Here is a 15,729-nt window from a genome sequence, read left to right as displayed (position 1 = left end):
TTTAGGAATACTGGGTCTGACTGATCGTATGAAAATTGAAAATCCGAAGTTAGTTTTACTCTAATCGACAAAAACCAAAAAGTGATTGAATGATAAACCCTCATAGTCAATCGAAAACCATTTTTAAACATGTAAGACTTGAGATACACAAGTTCTATATAAAATATTTATCGATTTTAGATCTTTCATTTTATTTAAAGGTTGATTATCAGTTGATAATAACCCTAAAATATCTCGGTAACTGTTTTTCACATTATGTCAACCTATAAGCGAAAGCAACTTGTGTCTAAAATACCTCTCACCCTAAGAACACTTAACGCTCACAAAAACAGAGTCTTTACCACACAGCTTTCAAAGTTACATTACACCAAAGCACCTAAATTCTTATAACCACAATATCGCATGTGATAAAATTTACTTGTCTTGATATAATTGTCAGTTTATTTGGGCTACAGCGTAAAAAGGTAAGTTGCTTTCTGAGTCAGATGTTCGGAATTCCGAGCCAAATTTCCAGGATCTCCTCTTAAATATTGCAACACGATGACGAAATTTGGTAACTTTAAGTATTCTTGCTCTAATATAATTTACTGAAAATTACACATGACCACTGTCAATATCACAGATTTGTCTCAGTCGTAAAGTCTTTTAAATGCATCTGCAAAGCTCCTACGATAAGGCAGCTATCGCATTGCCGCCGTTCTCTATTTATTGCGAGCAAGTGTTTGTGTATTTTAATCAATGACTTATGGTCCTTTCTGTGTCGGCGAGCATGGGAAGCACAAAATTTGTTATCAATTTGGAAATAAAAAGCCGTATACGTGTTGAGTTTCGAAAATTTGACAAAATTTGACAAATTTATTATTTCGCAAATGGGGGACTCTGGTGATAGCAACCAAGGACGCCATACGTAATACAAACCGAACCCTTATTTTTGACGATAATTTACAACCAGCGCCAATGGCAGAGGAAATTCAGTCGGCCCAATGGAGGAAAAAACAAAGACCTGACTGGTCGTATAAAAATTGAAAATTGAGTTTAGCTTTGAGCTGATCAAGGAAAAAAATGATTTCATAATAAACTTTCAAAGTCAATTGAAAATCATTTTTAGTTATATGTAATACCGTATTCCTCGAATAACCACCCACGCTCTAATAAGCCTCCTCCCCCCCAATTAGCGGCCACGCCCCAGCCCCTAAAATCAAACAAGCGCCCCCCTCCTTTTCTCCCACTTTTTCAAACATTTTGGATACGAAGAAAACCTGTGTTTATTTCCATTTTATGTAACTTTTTAAGCTTCAGGTAGAATAGTTTCTTATTTTAAGATAAATGTAATACCGTATTTCCTGGAGTAACTACCCAATCCCTAATAAGCCCCCTCCCCCAAAAGGCGCCACCCCCTAACCCATAATATCAAACAAGCGCCCCCTCCTTTTTTCTCACTTTGTCAAAAAGTTTGGATACGAGGAAAACCTGTATTTATTTCTATGGTGTTGGAAATCCTTGAATCATAAACTGTAGGAGTAATAGAAATCGGGTGAGTGTCTGAGAATCAATTGAGGGCTTTAAAATATTAGAACAATTGTCAATGGCTCTAACCAAACTACACTGAGTTCGAAGAGTGCTCGCTTAAAACTAGTGCTCACGCTCTTTTTCCTTGTCGTTATCCGTCATTTTTTATGCGGATAACCGCTGTCCTTTCTGTCCCAGGTGCCCGTGCAATGTGCGATCTGCTTCATGCGAAAAAAAAATGTTAAGTGCGAAAATTGAGTCGGTCCAAAGAGCAGAATTAAGGGATATTGGGTCTAACTGATCGTATGAAAATTCAAAATCTGCACTTAGTTTTACTCAAATCAACGGAAACAAAAAAGTGATGACACGATAAACCCTCATAGTCAATTGAAAACCATTTTTCAACATGTAAGACTTGAGATACACAAGCTCTATATAAAATATTTATCAATACTAATTCCTTTCACGTTACTTAATGATTGATTATCAGTGGATGATAAGCCTAAAATATCTTGGCAGCTGTTTTTGACATTATGTCAACGTATAAGCGAAAGCAGTTTGTGTCTAAAATGCCCTTCACACTAGGAAAACTTTACGCGCACAAAAACGGGGTCTTTACCGCACATTCTTACCAAATACATTGCGAATAAAGTGTTTTACTCCAAGTGAAAGAGCAGAAGAGCCTCCTAAAAGGTACATCTAGCACTTTCTTTCTGCAGGACATTGTCACCAAACCAACCGACTCGTTTTAGTTACTTTCAAACTGTTCAAGCGAATGATTATCCATAAACAGTTTATAATCTCTTGGCCTTAATTACAAGGATGAGTTTTCGTCTACCCTCACACAACCATCTAAGCGAATATTACAGTGTTTTTTGACTTCCCTTGAAATTGCTAAGCTCCCAAGAATGTAGCATTTTTTGTCAAAATTTCATTGAAATAGGGTAAATATTTTATTCTCATTTTTATGTGTATTTTCTACTGTGATTATAATTACTGGACTATAAACATACATAATGTGAAGTGACAGGAAGCTCAATTCTATGATGTCACGAGTAGATGTAATTCAGTGAGATTATTTTAAATTCTGGATAACAGAAAGTTGTTATAGTGATAAACGTTTCTTCCATTGCAGGACCCGCAAAAAGGCTCCTTTTCGCGAATGTTCGTAAATTATCCAATATCTATGTTCGATAAAAACAAAGAAAACAATTTTATACCCTAAAAGAAAACTTTCAGGTCTCTTTGTGGCACCTCACAAGAATACAGGGGTCCTAATTACTTTTCCTTTGTTTAAAGTTGGAACGTTTTATAAATATCACCGTTGATAACCACATAATCCTCGCATACCCGAAAAAAGAAATTAGAAAATACATATGGATAAGTGAAATTGAAGAACTTGAAGTTGGAAGTAGCCCAAAAATGTTTTTCATGCGGAAAGCCATCAGCGTTAATTTGATAAAACAAGTAAACGAAAAAACAAAAGATAATATTTCACCGTACAGCCACGCCAGGTGCTTTTACTGTCAGCTGATGCCACCTAGGATTGAAAAGAATGATTTTTTATAAGCCCCTTATTTGCAATTTTGAAACTTTTGAGGCAGGAAAATATCATGTACTCGTAAGCAAATCTTTTAAGGCTGCTAAAGCAGGTACTTATGAAAACATGGGGGGTGGGGGCGGGGAGGTGGTAGTGCGTATAGAGGGTCTACAATAAATACTCATTATGAACACCAATTTCCACTGAAAGCTTTGATACATCAGGTAGTGGGCTCGGACTGCAGTCCTACTTTTTGACATTTCACATACATGAAAACATACATCTAAATTTTCCTAGATATAGATACTCAATATTGACTTTCTTTTTTTATTGTCTTTTCAACATATCTAGCCATAATTTTACATAAATCAATTTCTTACTCTCTGTGTTAAGACCTCAACTTTTCAGCCACGATTATCCCATTTTGAAACTTTATGGTCATGAAAAATCTATCCAAATTAGGTCCAGAAGTTTCCATCTAGGAAAGCCTGTAATACTATCGTTGCAGGACCCGCAAAAAAAGGGCTTATTTGGGCTACAGTGTAAAAGAGTAAGTTACTTTCTCAATCAGTGCTCGGATTTCCGTGTCAAAATTTCCAGGATCAACACTTAAATATTGCAGTGTGATGACGACATTTTGTATCATTCAAGTACTCTTTCTCTTATATAATTTGCCGAAAATTACACATGACCACCGTCAATATCACAGATTTCTCTGAAGTCGCAATGGTTTTTTTAAATGCATCAACACAGCTCCTACGATAAGGCAACTATCCTATTGCTGCCGTTCTCTATTTGTTCCGAGCAAACGTTTATGTATTTTAATTAATAACTTATGGTCCTTTCCGTTTTCAGATTCCCTTCAGCAAAAACTTATAGTCTTAGAAAAATGAGTATCGTTCATTGAAGTGATACCTGATAAACGACAGGCGACCACCATAGAATAGAGAGACTTGGAACCTAAACTTGAAATTATCATAACTAAAACAAAAGAACTTCAAGAACAGGTAAGACAGCAAAGTTATTACTTTCAGTAGAATCTGCTGTTTTGTCGGCGGGTAGGGGAAGCACGAATTTTGTTATCAATTTGGAAATAAAAAGCCGTATACGTGTTGAATTTCGAAAATTTGACGTTTCAAGCCCTCTTGCCCATAACTACAAGGATGAGGTTTCGTATAACCTTACTCAACCATCTCAGCGAATATTACAGTGTTTTTTTACTTCTCCTGAAATTGCTTGACTCTCAAGAATGTAACTTTTTAATTACGGACCTACAGAAGACTTTGCCAAAAATTTTTTGAAATAAGGTAAATATTTTATTCGCATTTTTATGTGTATTTTTCGACTGTGATTATAACCACTAGACTATGAACATACATAATCTGAAGTGACAGGAAGCTTAATTCTATGATGTCACGAGTATATGTAATTGATATTATTTTAAATTCTGGATAACAGAAAGTTGTGATGGTGATAAACGTTTCTTCCATTGAAGGACCCGCAAAAATGCTCCTTTAGGAGCCAAAAATATCAATCAAGGGCGGATCCAGGGATTGGTCGGTGGGTCCCAACAACTCTCTTCTCTCACCATCGGACCTGTGACATGGTGGATTTTTTTTTTTGTTGTTTTTTTGCCACTTGTCTGACCCCTAAATTCTTGCAACTACAAGATTGCATGTGACCTGGTTATACCAATCAATATGAAATATCTAATATTTACTTGTCTTGATATAGTTGTCAGTTTATTTGGGCTACAACGTGAAAGAGTTAGTTGCTTTCTGAATCAGTGTTCGGAATTCCGTGTCAAAATTTCCAGGATCCATACCTAAATATTGCAATGTGAAATTTCAAGGATTCACAGTTAGATAATACAATGTGATGACGACATTTGGTAACATTCAAGTATTCTTGCTCTTATGTAATTTGCTGAAAATAACACATGACCACTGTCAATATCACGGATTTCTCTGAGTCGTAAAGTTTTTTTAATACATCTGCACAGCTCCTACGATAAGGCAGCTATCTTATTGCCGCCGTTCTCTATTTATTGCGAGCAAACGTTTGTGTACTTTAATTAATAACCTATGGTCCTTTCTGTGTCGGCGGGCAGGGGAAGCACGAAGTTTGTTATCAATTTGGAAATAAAAAGCCGTACACGTGTTGAGTTTCGATAATTTGAGGTTTCAAGCAGTAGCATGAATCGTCTGCCGGTGCAGCGTGCAAATGGTTAACCCTTCGAAAGTCATAATTTGTCACTTAATTATTTGTTGTTTGAATCCTCGGTAATTTGCTGGACAACGGCCATCATGAGCTAGTTATGACACAAAACGCCTTGGGAAAGTAAAAGGCCAGGTCTTATTTCAGATGACTGGAGTTAAAAGCCTTTAGTAAAGATGCGCGTCTCGAGTATAGCCATGTTCCACAAGTTTGCGTGCAGGTCCTGCGTTTCGCCTGTTCTGAGATAGGTCTGACGTCTGCCTCACTCTGAAAGAGGAATGGAAGTGAAGGAAACAGAAGTCCTGGCAACCCCTACCCGTGACAGTCTATTCTGTGGCCAATGGTCGACCCCATTTGAGTCACTTTTGGTGATACGGTAAAAAATGCTCCACCCCCACCCCCACCCCCACCGCCACCCCCACCAGGTTTATAGTTTAAGCGTCAAACTTGTGGCAGCGCTATCTAAAGCAAGTAACAGAACATTTGACAAACATAGCAGGACCAACATTGAAATCGCCCCCCCCCCCACCCCCTTACCCTCTCGCTAGCTTTTTTGCCCACTTGAATATTACTGATTGGCTGAGTTATAAGTCGCCCAGTCTCCTAGGTCCAGAGAATGGCTGCGAAGGAGACTGAAAGTAACTCATCTTCTCGCTAGTTGTTGTGACCTTTTGAAGATGGCCAATTTCAAAGGAATTTCGCTGGGACACTACAGAATTCTCAATACTATAATCAGAGTTCTGACAAAACAACAACAAAACAACTATAAATACCGAGAAAAATCAGTTTATTGACTAAAATCAACTGTGGTTATCAAAATTTACCATAGTGACTTAAATTAAGGTTATGAGTAAATACTATTCTATCAACACTAAAAAACTGAGAGATCCTCTTTCTAACATGAAAATTTTCAAAACATTTAATTTCTAGTCGTTATCAAGCACAAACGTCTTTTCTCAATATGCTAATTAGAGCATTCTCCTCCACTTCAGTGAAAGAGCACAAGTGCCTTTTGAAAACTATACTGGATGTTGACATGAAAATAAAAATCTAGCAACTAAGTAAACTTGGTATATATAACTGCTCTTCTACCCTGCATTATGGAAAACGAAACAGATCTGGAATTATTCATCCTGACCACTGAAACGATGACTGAGTCTCGTTTTTTAACGCCGCAAACTCAAACTCGGTTAACTCGAGCGTATTTCATGTATTTCAGTCATCTCTATGTGTAAAACATGTCCTTTGTTACCCTCCCTCCCCCTCCCCCTTTATACTTCAGGGAACACAACACTGATCATGGTCACATCTACAAGTCGGTATCAACCCTGTGCCGGTTTTCCATTTTGCAGGAAACCGTTAGAGGTGAATGAAAACGTTTTCCACTTGATTGTGAATCGTTACACCAAATTTAACATTTCGCAAATGGGGGATTCCGGTGATAGTAACCAAGGACGCCATACATAACACAAACCGAACCCTTATTTTTTAGGATAATTTACAACCAGTGCCAATGGCAGAGGAAACTCAGTCGGCCCAAAGGGCGGAAAAGCCAATAATGGGCCTAACTGGTCGTATAAAAATTGAAAATTGAGTTTAGTTTTGTGCTAATCAAAGGAAAAAAGTGATTTCATATTAAACTTTCACAGTCAATTGAAAATTACTTTTAGTTATATATAACACCGTATTTCTTCGAGGAACCACCCACACCCTAGTAAGCCCCCTCCCTCAATAGGCACTACCCCCATAATATCAAACAAGCGTCCCCCTCCTTTTTTCTCACTTTTTCAAACAGTTTGGATACGAGGAAAACCTATTTTTTTTATTTCCACTTTATATATAACTTTATGAGCTTCAGCTAGAACAGTTTCTTAGTAAGCGCCCCCCCCCCCCCCCCGCACCCCCCTTCCCTCTTTAAGCTTAAACTTTAAATAAGAGCCCGGGTGCTTATTCGAGGAAATAGGATGATTGAAATGCACAAGAATATTAAAAACTGACCTACAACTTTTTTTGTGCACGTTAACAACAGCTGCTATGTGCTCTTCATCGAAGAAATGTAATATTTACCCAACCATGACCAGCGCTATTATAGCAACATTCATTTTGTTGATTTGTTCCATTGTTAAAAGATCCTCCCCCTCCCCCACAGGAAATATCATCATTAGCCCCGCCACTTCCCCCAGTGTAACCACCACCACCGCCCGGTCCCTTGTTGGAAAAACGTAAACCACCGCCACCTCCGAACCCACCAAGAGACATTCCACCCTTTCCCCCCTGAAGATATCCTGAACCTCCTTTTCCCCCTCCTCCACTAGAGCTCGTTGCATTATGTCCATTATTGTGGAAGCCGCCACCACCGCCACCTACAGTACAATCAAAAAGTGATCAGTGATTCTCTTACAAATAGCATCCACAAATTTAATTTCTTGCGATCAAACGGCGATCCGCAGTGTTCCGAAATGTACTTTAGTTCTTGATATTTGGAGTTTAATAAATGGAGATTCTTAGTAATAAAAAAGCTTATGAGGACAAGTCAGCGTAAAAATGCTGCAACTAACTTTTTATTTAATGCCACTGTTTAATCCAGATCCGCAACTGACGAATGAGAAACCTTGTTAAGTTTTTCGATGTCATCTCCTGCAGTATATTCGCGGATCGATGTCGATAATTAAATAAATATGCAGGAAATTTGAAAAGAAAAGAGCAAAATTTAACAGAATCTTAAGTCTTGTATGAGGCGTTAGCTTCCAAAGGAATCATCAAAGAAAAGCTTAATTAATAACTAAAATTAACATTGAGAATTTTGATAATTACGGTTTTTATACATCCTTCAAATCAGCAATTAACTCTATCATTAAGTTAGAGATAGTGAAGCATGGCAGTAGAATGCAACGAGTTTCTCAGTAATTATAAGAAGCAAATTCTCCACCAACCAGAATTCACACCATTAGTAAGTCCTCCTTGTCCTTCTCTTCCCCCTGATCCCAGTGGCGAGTTGTTCCCTGCATTTGCAGTGGTGTCTTGGGACGCATCACATCCCGGATGTTGTTCTGACATATTTTTGATTCCCCCTCCACCTCCAGCTATGATTAAAGGCATGTTGTTTCGTCTCACAACAAATGTACCTCCACCACCTCCAGCAGTTTTTGAGTTGATCTCTCCTTTTTTCCCTTCTTGACCAACAAGTATATGAATGATCTCATCTTTGGTCAAAATAAAGTTTCCAATCATTCGTGCCCCTCTTCCACCGTTCTTGATGATACTGTCCTCACCGTACCCCCCTGAGGCTCCTATTACTTCTATTCTGTATTCGCTAGTGTGTGGCACAGTCCATTGTTGAATACCTCTGGACAATGTAACTTGCCCGTCGTGATCCTGACCTGCGTAGTGACTTCCAATTCGGACTGGACCCTTAGTTCCACTCTTACCAAGAGTTGTAAACACTGCTGTAAATCCTGTATAATAATCGCAAAATGAAAGGGAAAGTTATCGTACTGCTAAGAAATTAATTGTCAAATTACTTTGGGTATTGCCAATGTTGCACACTACCGCTTACAAAAAAGTATTCCTGTAAATCCGGCAGATATAGTTATCTTCATGACGGTATCTTCGCACTGGCTCTGGTAATGAACATAGGATCTACTTTCACCCGCAAATATGCTGTCACTCTTGCTGGTAACTCCTCGGAAACTATTAAATTCACCGAGCTGCAAAGCTTTCAACGCCGCAAAATGCAAATCCGTTCACGTCTTTAAGAAGATAACTCCTGGTTGACCTTGATGGACATCGCTCGAGTTTGTACCTTACGCTTAAGACCTAAGCATCACTGATTCCCGTGATCTCCGATGGGCAGAGCATGCAGGAGAAATAACCTCAAAGGCCAACAAAACCTTTCGTGAATCAGGCGAGTTTTCCGCGATGTCAGTGACGTTTAGATAAGGAAGCTGCTGTGCTGTCCTGTGGTCAGACCCAAACTTGAATAATGCTCCTGCCTATGGTCTCTTTATTATACAGTCATACAACAGTGGCCTATTTTACGCTATCAACTTACTTGATGATACCAAATTACCTTTGCAGTTAGTTCCATTTCCACGAAATCCATCTTTACACTTGCAGTTGTAGGATCCCAGGGTATTGTTACACTCAGCATTCACATCACAGTTGTGTGTTCCGTCAGCACATTCGTCCAAGTCTAGAGAATTAAAAAAGAAGCATCTTTTGTACAGAACCTGTTATTATGTTTTCATCTTGTGTTTTGTGGTTTTGTTGTTTTCTCGTTTGTTTGCTTTAGTAGATTTTTGGGATGTTATAGTTAGTTACTTTATTCTAATTTTCTCGTTACCATGTTCCCGCCAATACCGTAACTCCATATTCCGCATGTAAACAGACACACAACCCACAATTCCCCCATTTGCTCTGACGAAGGACTAGCGCTCGAAACTTTAGATTTTAAACTCGCAACGGTGGCCTATTTTACGTCATCAACTCACTTGATACAACTAAATTAACTTTGCAGTTAGTTCCATTTCCATGAAATCCATCTTTACAGATGCACTTGTAAGATCCCAGGGTATTGTTACACTCCGCATTCTCATCACAGCCGTTTGTTTCACTAGAACACTCATCTATGTCTGAGACAACAAAATGAGGGCCACATTTATATAAGGGTTTCTGTGTATTTTACGTGCGCTAGCCGCAAGTGTTTTTGCCTCTATTCTAACGTTCCCCGTTGTCAGATAAGAAATGGCCACACAATCATTTTACTGACTACAAAAAAATTGAGAGGATCCTCACCTCTATCACAATCGTGGCCTTCAAATCCAGTTCCAAAAGCACAAAAACACTGATAATCTCTGTGTGTAAAGCCAGCTTGGCATGTTGCATTATTTCTGCAAGGATTACTGGCGCAAGCATTCTTAAGAAGAAAAAGAATATGACCACTTCAATTTTTGTGTTTGTCTTCGGCGCGTGCATTCCTGTTTGCGAGTGCAGAATGTTATGCAGGTTTGTGAAATCTACGCGTCTTCCCTCATTTCCATGTATTCCACGCAAGCTTTTTTGTTATTTACTCAAATATTTGTGTTGAGCACATTGGTTCCCGTCTCAAGTGTGGCACTGTTCAGAGCGAGAGCAAAGTCTGCGTGTATCTTATAAATGTATAAAAACAGCTCCAGAACCAGTCATTCTTAAATAACAAAGTATGCCTCCCTTAATTCTTTATTTCAACATTTTAAACGTTCAATTATCGTAACCTATATTCTGGTGGGTGGAAGGAGAATTTAGAGGAGTGGCAGAGGCTGGGGGATGCTTAGTCTTGTAAAAAGGCCTCAACGAGTACAAAGTCTCATACTCTTGGCTTAAAAACGTCATCCTCACCTCAGCTCCGCGGTAAATGTAACTTTCGTTTTTTACCAGTTCTCCATCGTGTTCAATGGTCGCGTTATTCAGATCACACTTGTGTGTTCCAGACGCCTGTCTTAGCTTATGGAAGTTATAACTGACACAGTTAGGTTCCAGATAGCAATGTAACCTGCAGAGATCCTCGTCGAATACTTCAATAGTTCGAACCGTGTAATTCTCCAACCTGTAGCCAGGTTTAGGAAAACTGGTAAACTGCAAATTGCGGCAGTTGCCTGGTGAACAATTATATGAAGAAAGTTGCTACGTCACTTAGTTGCTTTAGTTTAGCACCAAAAGAGTGATTTATATTAATAAACTGACCTATCATGTTATCTTCCTTTGGTTGCGATCAGCTATAGTGATCGAACGATTGTTGCACAAATCCATAAACACCTTTGTTGTTACATAGAGTGAATCGTGTTTATCACGTGATAATGGTCCTCTCGTCTGAGCATGCTTGGTTCTTTAAAAAAAGGGTTATTATCGGAACGTGTCGTGAAGTTTTTATTGTGTTATGTCGCGTGACTTCAGCTTTCGACCAAACTGCGTATCAATTATGAAAAGTGCGAGAAGACAAAATTAGTCACCCACGCAAAACTCATGACCTTCTTAACTTTATCAACTCCACGGTACGCAATTTAGGTCCTGGCTTTCTACCTCTAAGGATGTAACAAACGTTTTCACTGCATACTGTACATTAACGATCACTAAAAGGCGAAACGCTGAAATTTATTCTTGAGCATGCACAACATAAGGGTATAATTGCGGACGATATGAGGAAAAAATCCTGAACTGTCAATTGTCGTCTTTGTTAATTAAATCTTCTGTTTGAACCACCTACTTTTGTCTCAAGCTAAGTAAGAACTTCCTTTCTGCGGTGGATCATAAATAACTTATGCCATAGCTCTACCAACTCTCTCGAATACACGAATTCAGCCTTCGATTTAGGTTTTTTCAAATATCAACCAACATGTAGATCAACTTTGGAGCCAGATTGTAAAAAAAAGTCAGGTTTTTCCACAGATAACACGATTAAGTGCGTTATGTTGCTCGCTGTAACGAACTAAAAGGTTTCTTCACCAAGAATTGAAAAGCTTTACTCCAGTGTAAAGTTTTAAGTCTAACAAGACAAGCCATTTTGGTTGAGTTTAAATGAGCCTCTCAACTCATCTATCGTGCACGATCAAAAAAGTCGAACACGTCTCTAGACTTCAATTCATTGAAGAGACAGTGACTGTTTTTCTTTTCTAAAGTTAACTTTACTTTAAGATACTCCAATAAGCGCCCCTTCTTTTTTAATTTAGATGAAATAATTAATTATATTTGATATTAGTTGGAGAAGCTTATGCGATTACTTTAAGATTCAGTTGTTGTAAACAAAAAAAAATTTGAAATGAAAAAATAATTTGTCGCCTTGGTAAACATTGAAATATACACAAACCATAACAAAGTCATAACTGTGGTAAAATCTTACCTTGTCCTTCCGGTATTAGGGAGGCCAAAACAATGAGAACGAAGTAGTAGAGTACAGAGAGCATGTTCTCAGAAAACACCAGTTATAACTCTAGCGAACAGCCATGGTGAATTTTTCAAACATGAGGGAAACATCATGCAAAATATAACAGTTCAAGTTTAATCTCCGTTCAAATACTCCACTCCTATATTATTTATGAGGTTCTCAGTTGTTTTCGTGCACGAATTAGTTACTTTGGGATTTAGTTGGTTGATAAAACTCGATTATATAGAATGCACGTAAATCTTTTTTAATGCAAAATATTTCTTAGGAAATTGGACCTATGCCAATCGACGAAACGAGTAATTAGCCATGTCGATCTTTGATGAAGAGTTTTTTTTAAACATAATCACCTGCAGCCATCTCAGCCGATATTACAGCGTGCTTCCGTTCTGGAAAAGAGTCACTCGAGATGAATGATTGACATTTTTTGAAAGTGCGTGTCAATTATTTAAAGATCTTGTGACTGCTCCGTTCAATTAGAAATTGTGTAGAAAATCCTTGAACCATAAATTGTAGGAGTGAAAGAAATCGGAGAGGTGAGTGTCTGAGAATCAATCGAGGGCTTTAAAACATTTGAACAATTGACCAATGACTCTTACCACACTAACTGAGTTCAAAGAGCGCTCGCTTAAAACTGGTGCTCAGGCTCTTTTTCCTTGTCATTATCTTTCATCTTTTGAGCGGATTACCGTTGTTCTTTCTGTCCCAGATGCCCGTGCAATGTGCAATCTGCTTCATGCGAAAAAAAAGATGTTAGGTGTGATTTAGTCGGGCCAAAGAGCAGAATTAAGAGGGTGGAAAAAGGTATTTGCGTGACGCGTGATGGCTCCAAAATTTGCAGTGTGACGTGTGATTGAACCCAAATTATCCGCGTGACGCGGGACCGGACAACACAACGTGATGCGTGATTTGCTATTTTGCAAGCGCATGATGCGTGATTTACAAGACTTCTTATTAGAATTCCATGATAAGTGAACGCCCTTTAACCTAGAAAGATACCAATCATCAAAAGTAAATAGGGTCATAACGAAGATCAATTAAACGTGGCATCCGTGTCATTGTTTTCTGGTCTTTTCCGTTCTTTCCAAATTAGCAAAGTTCATACTAGTTCTCGCGGGATAACTAGTTAGCCATATATGAGTTCAAACTATGATGACTATAGGATGCCCAGACGAGTAAACGCTCGCAGAGCGTCTAGTTTCAACAAGTAAGTCGTTTTTATTTGTTTTTGTTCAATAGTTCAATAGTTCGAACCGTGTGATTCTCCAACCTGTAGCCAGGTTTGGCAAAACTGGTAAACTTTAAATTGCGGAAGTTGCCTGGTGAACAATTATATTAAGAAAGTTGCTATTTGGCATTGAGCACCTTTACTGAGACTGGAATTGTAGAGCAGTGTTACTGCTGAATTATTGCTTTAGTTTAACACCAGGAGAGTGATTCCTATGGTTGTGATCGACTATCGTGATCGATCGGTTGTTCCCGAAATCCATCAACAACTTTGTTAAAATATAGAGTAAGTCGTGTTTATCACGCAATAATAGTCCTCTCGTTTGAGCATGTTTGGTTCTTTAAAAAAAAGGTTATTATCGGAACGTGTCGTGGAGTTTTTTGTTTGGTCAATTCATGAGAAGCGTTTTTTAGTATGTCGCGTGACTTCAGCTTTCGACCAATATGCGTATTATGAAAAGCGCGAGGAAACAAAATTAGTCGTTTGCGCATAAATCACGAGCTTCTCAACTTTATGAACTCCATGGTACGTCAAGCAATTTTGACAAACTCTTTTTATACTATCTACGTCCTGGCTTTCTACTGCCAAAGATGTAACGAGAGTTTTCTATGCATACTGTGCATGAACGAGCACTAGAAGGCGAAACGCTGAAATTTACCCTCGAGCATGCACACCTTAAGAGGATAATTGAGTATGGCAGGAGGAAAAAAATCCTAAAATGTCAACTATCGTCTTTGTTAAACAAATATTTTATTTGAACCACCTGATTTTGTTTCAAGCTTAGAACTTCCTTTCTGGGGTGGATCATTAATAACCTATGCCATAGTCCTACCAACTCGCTGGCATTCACAAATTCAGTCCTCGATTTTTTTTTGAAATATGGACCAAACCTTAGATCAACTTTGGAGCTGATTGTGCAAAAAAGTCAGGTTTTTCCTCAGATAATATGTTAAATGCTAAGTTTGAAGCACTGCTCTAACGATATGTTTTGTTGCTCGCTGTGACGAATTAAAGGTTTCTTTACCAAGAATAAAAAAGCTTTACTCCTGTATAAAGTTTTTGGTTAGTCTTTTCTTTTTAGATACTCCAGTAAGCGCCCCTCCTTTTTGAATTTAGATGAAATAATTCATTACATTTGATATTAGTAGGAGAAGCTTGTGAGATTATTGCAAGGTTTAGCCGTTATCAACAAAAAAAATTCAAAAAACGTAACTTATTGCCTTAGTAAACATTGAAGTATACTCAAACCATAGCAAAGACATAACTGTGGGAAAATCTTGCCTTGTCCTTCCGGTATTAGGGAGGCCAAAACAATGATAACGAAGTAGTAGAGTACAGAGAGCATGTTCTCAGAAAACACCAGTTATAACTCTAGAGAACAGCCACATTGAGTTTTTCAAACATAAGGAAAACATCACGCAAAATATGACAGCTCAAGTTTGATCTCTGTTTAAATACTCCACTCCTTTATTATTTATGAGGTTCTCTGTTGTTTTCGTTCATGAATTAGTTATTTTGGGATTTAGTCGGTTGATGAAACTCGTAATAATGTACGTGTTTTTTTTTAATGCAAAACATTTATTAGGAAATTGGACCTTTGCCAATCTACGAAGCGAATAATTAGCCATATCGATCTTTGAGGAAGAGTTTTTTTCAACATTATCACCCGCAACCATCTCAGCCAATATTACAATGTGCTTCCGCTTATATCAAGTTCTGGAAGAAAAGAGTCACTTCTAATGAATGATTGACATTTTGTGAAAAATGTACGTCAATTATTTTAAGATCTTCTGACTGCTCCGTCCAATTAGAAATTGTGTTGGAAATCCTTGAACCATAAACTGTAGGAGTGAAAGAAATCGGGTGAGTGTCTGAGAATCAATCGAGGGCTTTAAAACATTAGAACAATTGATCAATGACTCTAACCACACTAAACGGAGTTCGAAGAGCGCTCGCTTAAAACTGGTGCTCAGGCTATTTTTCCTTGTCGTTATCCGTCATTTTTTATGCAGATTACCGCTGTACTTTCTGTCCCAGATGCCCGTGCAATGTGCGATGTGCTTCATGCAAAAAAAAAATTGTTAAGTGCGAAAATTAAGTCGGTCCGAAGAGCAGAATTAAGAGATACTGGGTCTAACTGATTGTATTATGTCAACGTATAGGCGAAAGTTTGTGTCTAAAATGCTCCTCACACTAGGAAAACTTTACGCTTACAAAAACGGGGTCTTTACCGCACAGCTTTCAAAGTTCCATTGCACCAAAACATGAACACAACATGGGCGCATTAAGAGAGACACCGAGGGAGCTGGGGTTCTGCTC

The 15,729-nt window shown here is 38.3% G+C and overlaps 2 protein-coding genes across 2 annotated transcripts; both read right to left on the bottom strand.

Annotated features, from left to right (window-relative positions):
- Positions 1–7,192: 7,192 nt before the first annotated feature.
- LOC113680863 (uncharacterized) lies at positions 7,193–8,931 on the bottom strand. The gene is made up of 2 exons (XM_089182766.1): positions 8,200–8,931; positions 7,193–7,629 (listed from the first exon to the last, which is right to left on the bottom strand). The coding sequence occupies exons 1-2, from the start codon at positions 8,495–8,497 to the stop codon at positions 7,310–7,312; spliced, it is 618 nt and encodes a 205-aa protein (XP_089038892.1). The 5' UTR covers positions 8,498–8,931; the 3' UTR covers positions 7,193–7,309.
- Positions 8,932–9,651: 720 nt separating this feature from the next.
- LOC149039972 (uncharacterized) lies at positions 9,652–12,204 on the bottom strand. The gene is made up of 4 exons (XM_089181495.1): positions 12,141–12,204; positions 10,643–10,899; positions 10,061–10,181; positions 9,652–9,897 (listed from the first exon to the last, which is right to left on the bottom strand). The coding sequence occupies exons 1-4, from the start codon at positions 12,202–12,204 to the stop codon at positions 9,740–9,742; spliced, it is 600 nt and encodes a 199-aa protein (XP_089037621.1). The 3' UTR covers positions 9,652–9,739.
- Positions 12,205–15,729: the final 3,525 nt, after the last annotated feature.

This window comes from Pocillopora damicornis, chromosome 9 (assembly GCF_964200805.1).
Source record: "Pocillopora damicornis chromosome 9, jaPocDami1.2, whole genome shotgun sequence".
Lineage (NCBI taxonomy): Eukaryota > Metazoa > Cnidaria > Anthozoa > Scleractinia > Pocilloporidae > Pocillopora > Pocillopora damicornis.
This window is presented reverse-complemented; position numbering and strand designations above follow the sequence as displayed.

What these genes read in the sequence shown, in the direction of transcription:
- LOC113680863 (XM_089182766.1), bottom strand. Translation starts at nt 8,497, where the DNA reads ATGATTGGAAACTTTATTTTGACCAAAGATGAGATCATTCATATACTT. An exon ending in TACTAATGGTGTGAATTCTG is followed by an intron (nt 7,630 to 8,199) that starts GTTGGTGGAGAA and finishes ATTGTACTGTAG; the next exon opens with GTGGCGGTGGTGGCGGCTTC.
- LOC149039972 (XM_089181495.1), bottom strand. Translation starts at nt 12,204, where the DNA reads ATGCTCTCTGTACTCTACTACTTCGTTCTCATTGTTTTGGCCTCCCTA. An exon ending in CCTAATACCGGAAGGACAAG is followed by an intron (nt 10,900 to 12,140) that starts GTAAGATTTTAC and finishes ATTGTTCACCAG; the next exon opens with GCAACTGCCGCAATTTGCAG. An exon ending in ACATTTACCGCGGAGCTGAG is followed by an intron (nt 10,182 to 10,642) that starts GTGAGGATGACG and finishes TTTCTTCTTAAG; the next exon opens with AATGCTTGCGCCAGTAATCC.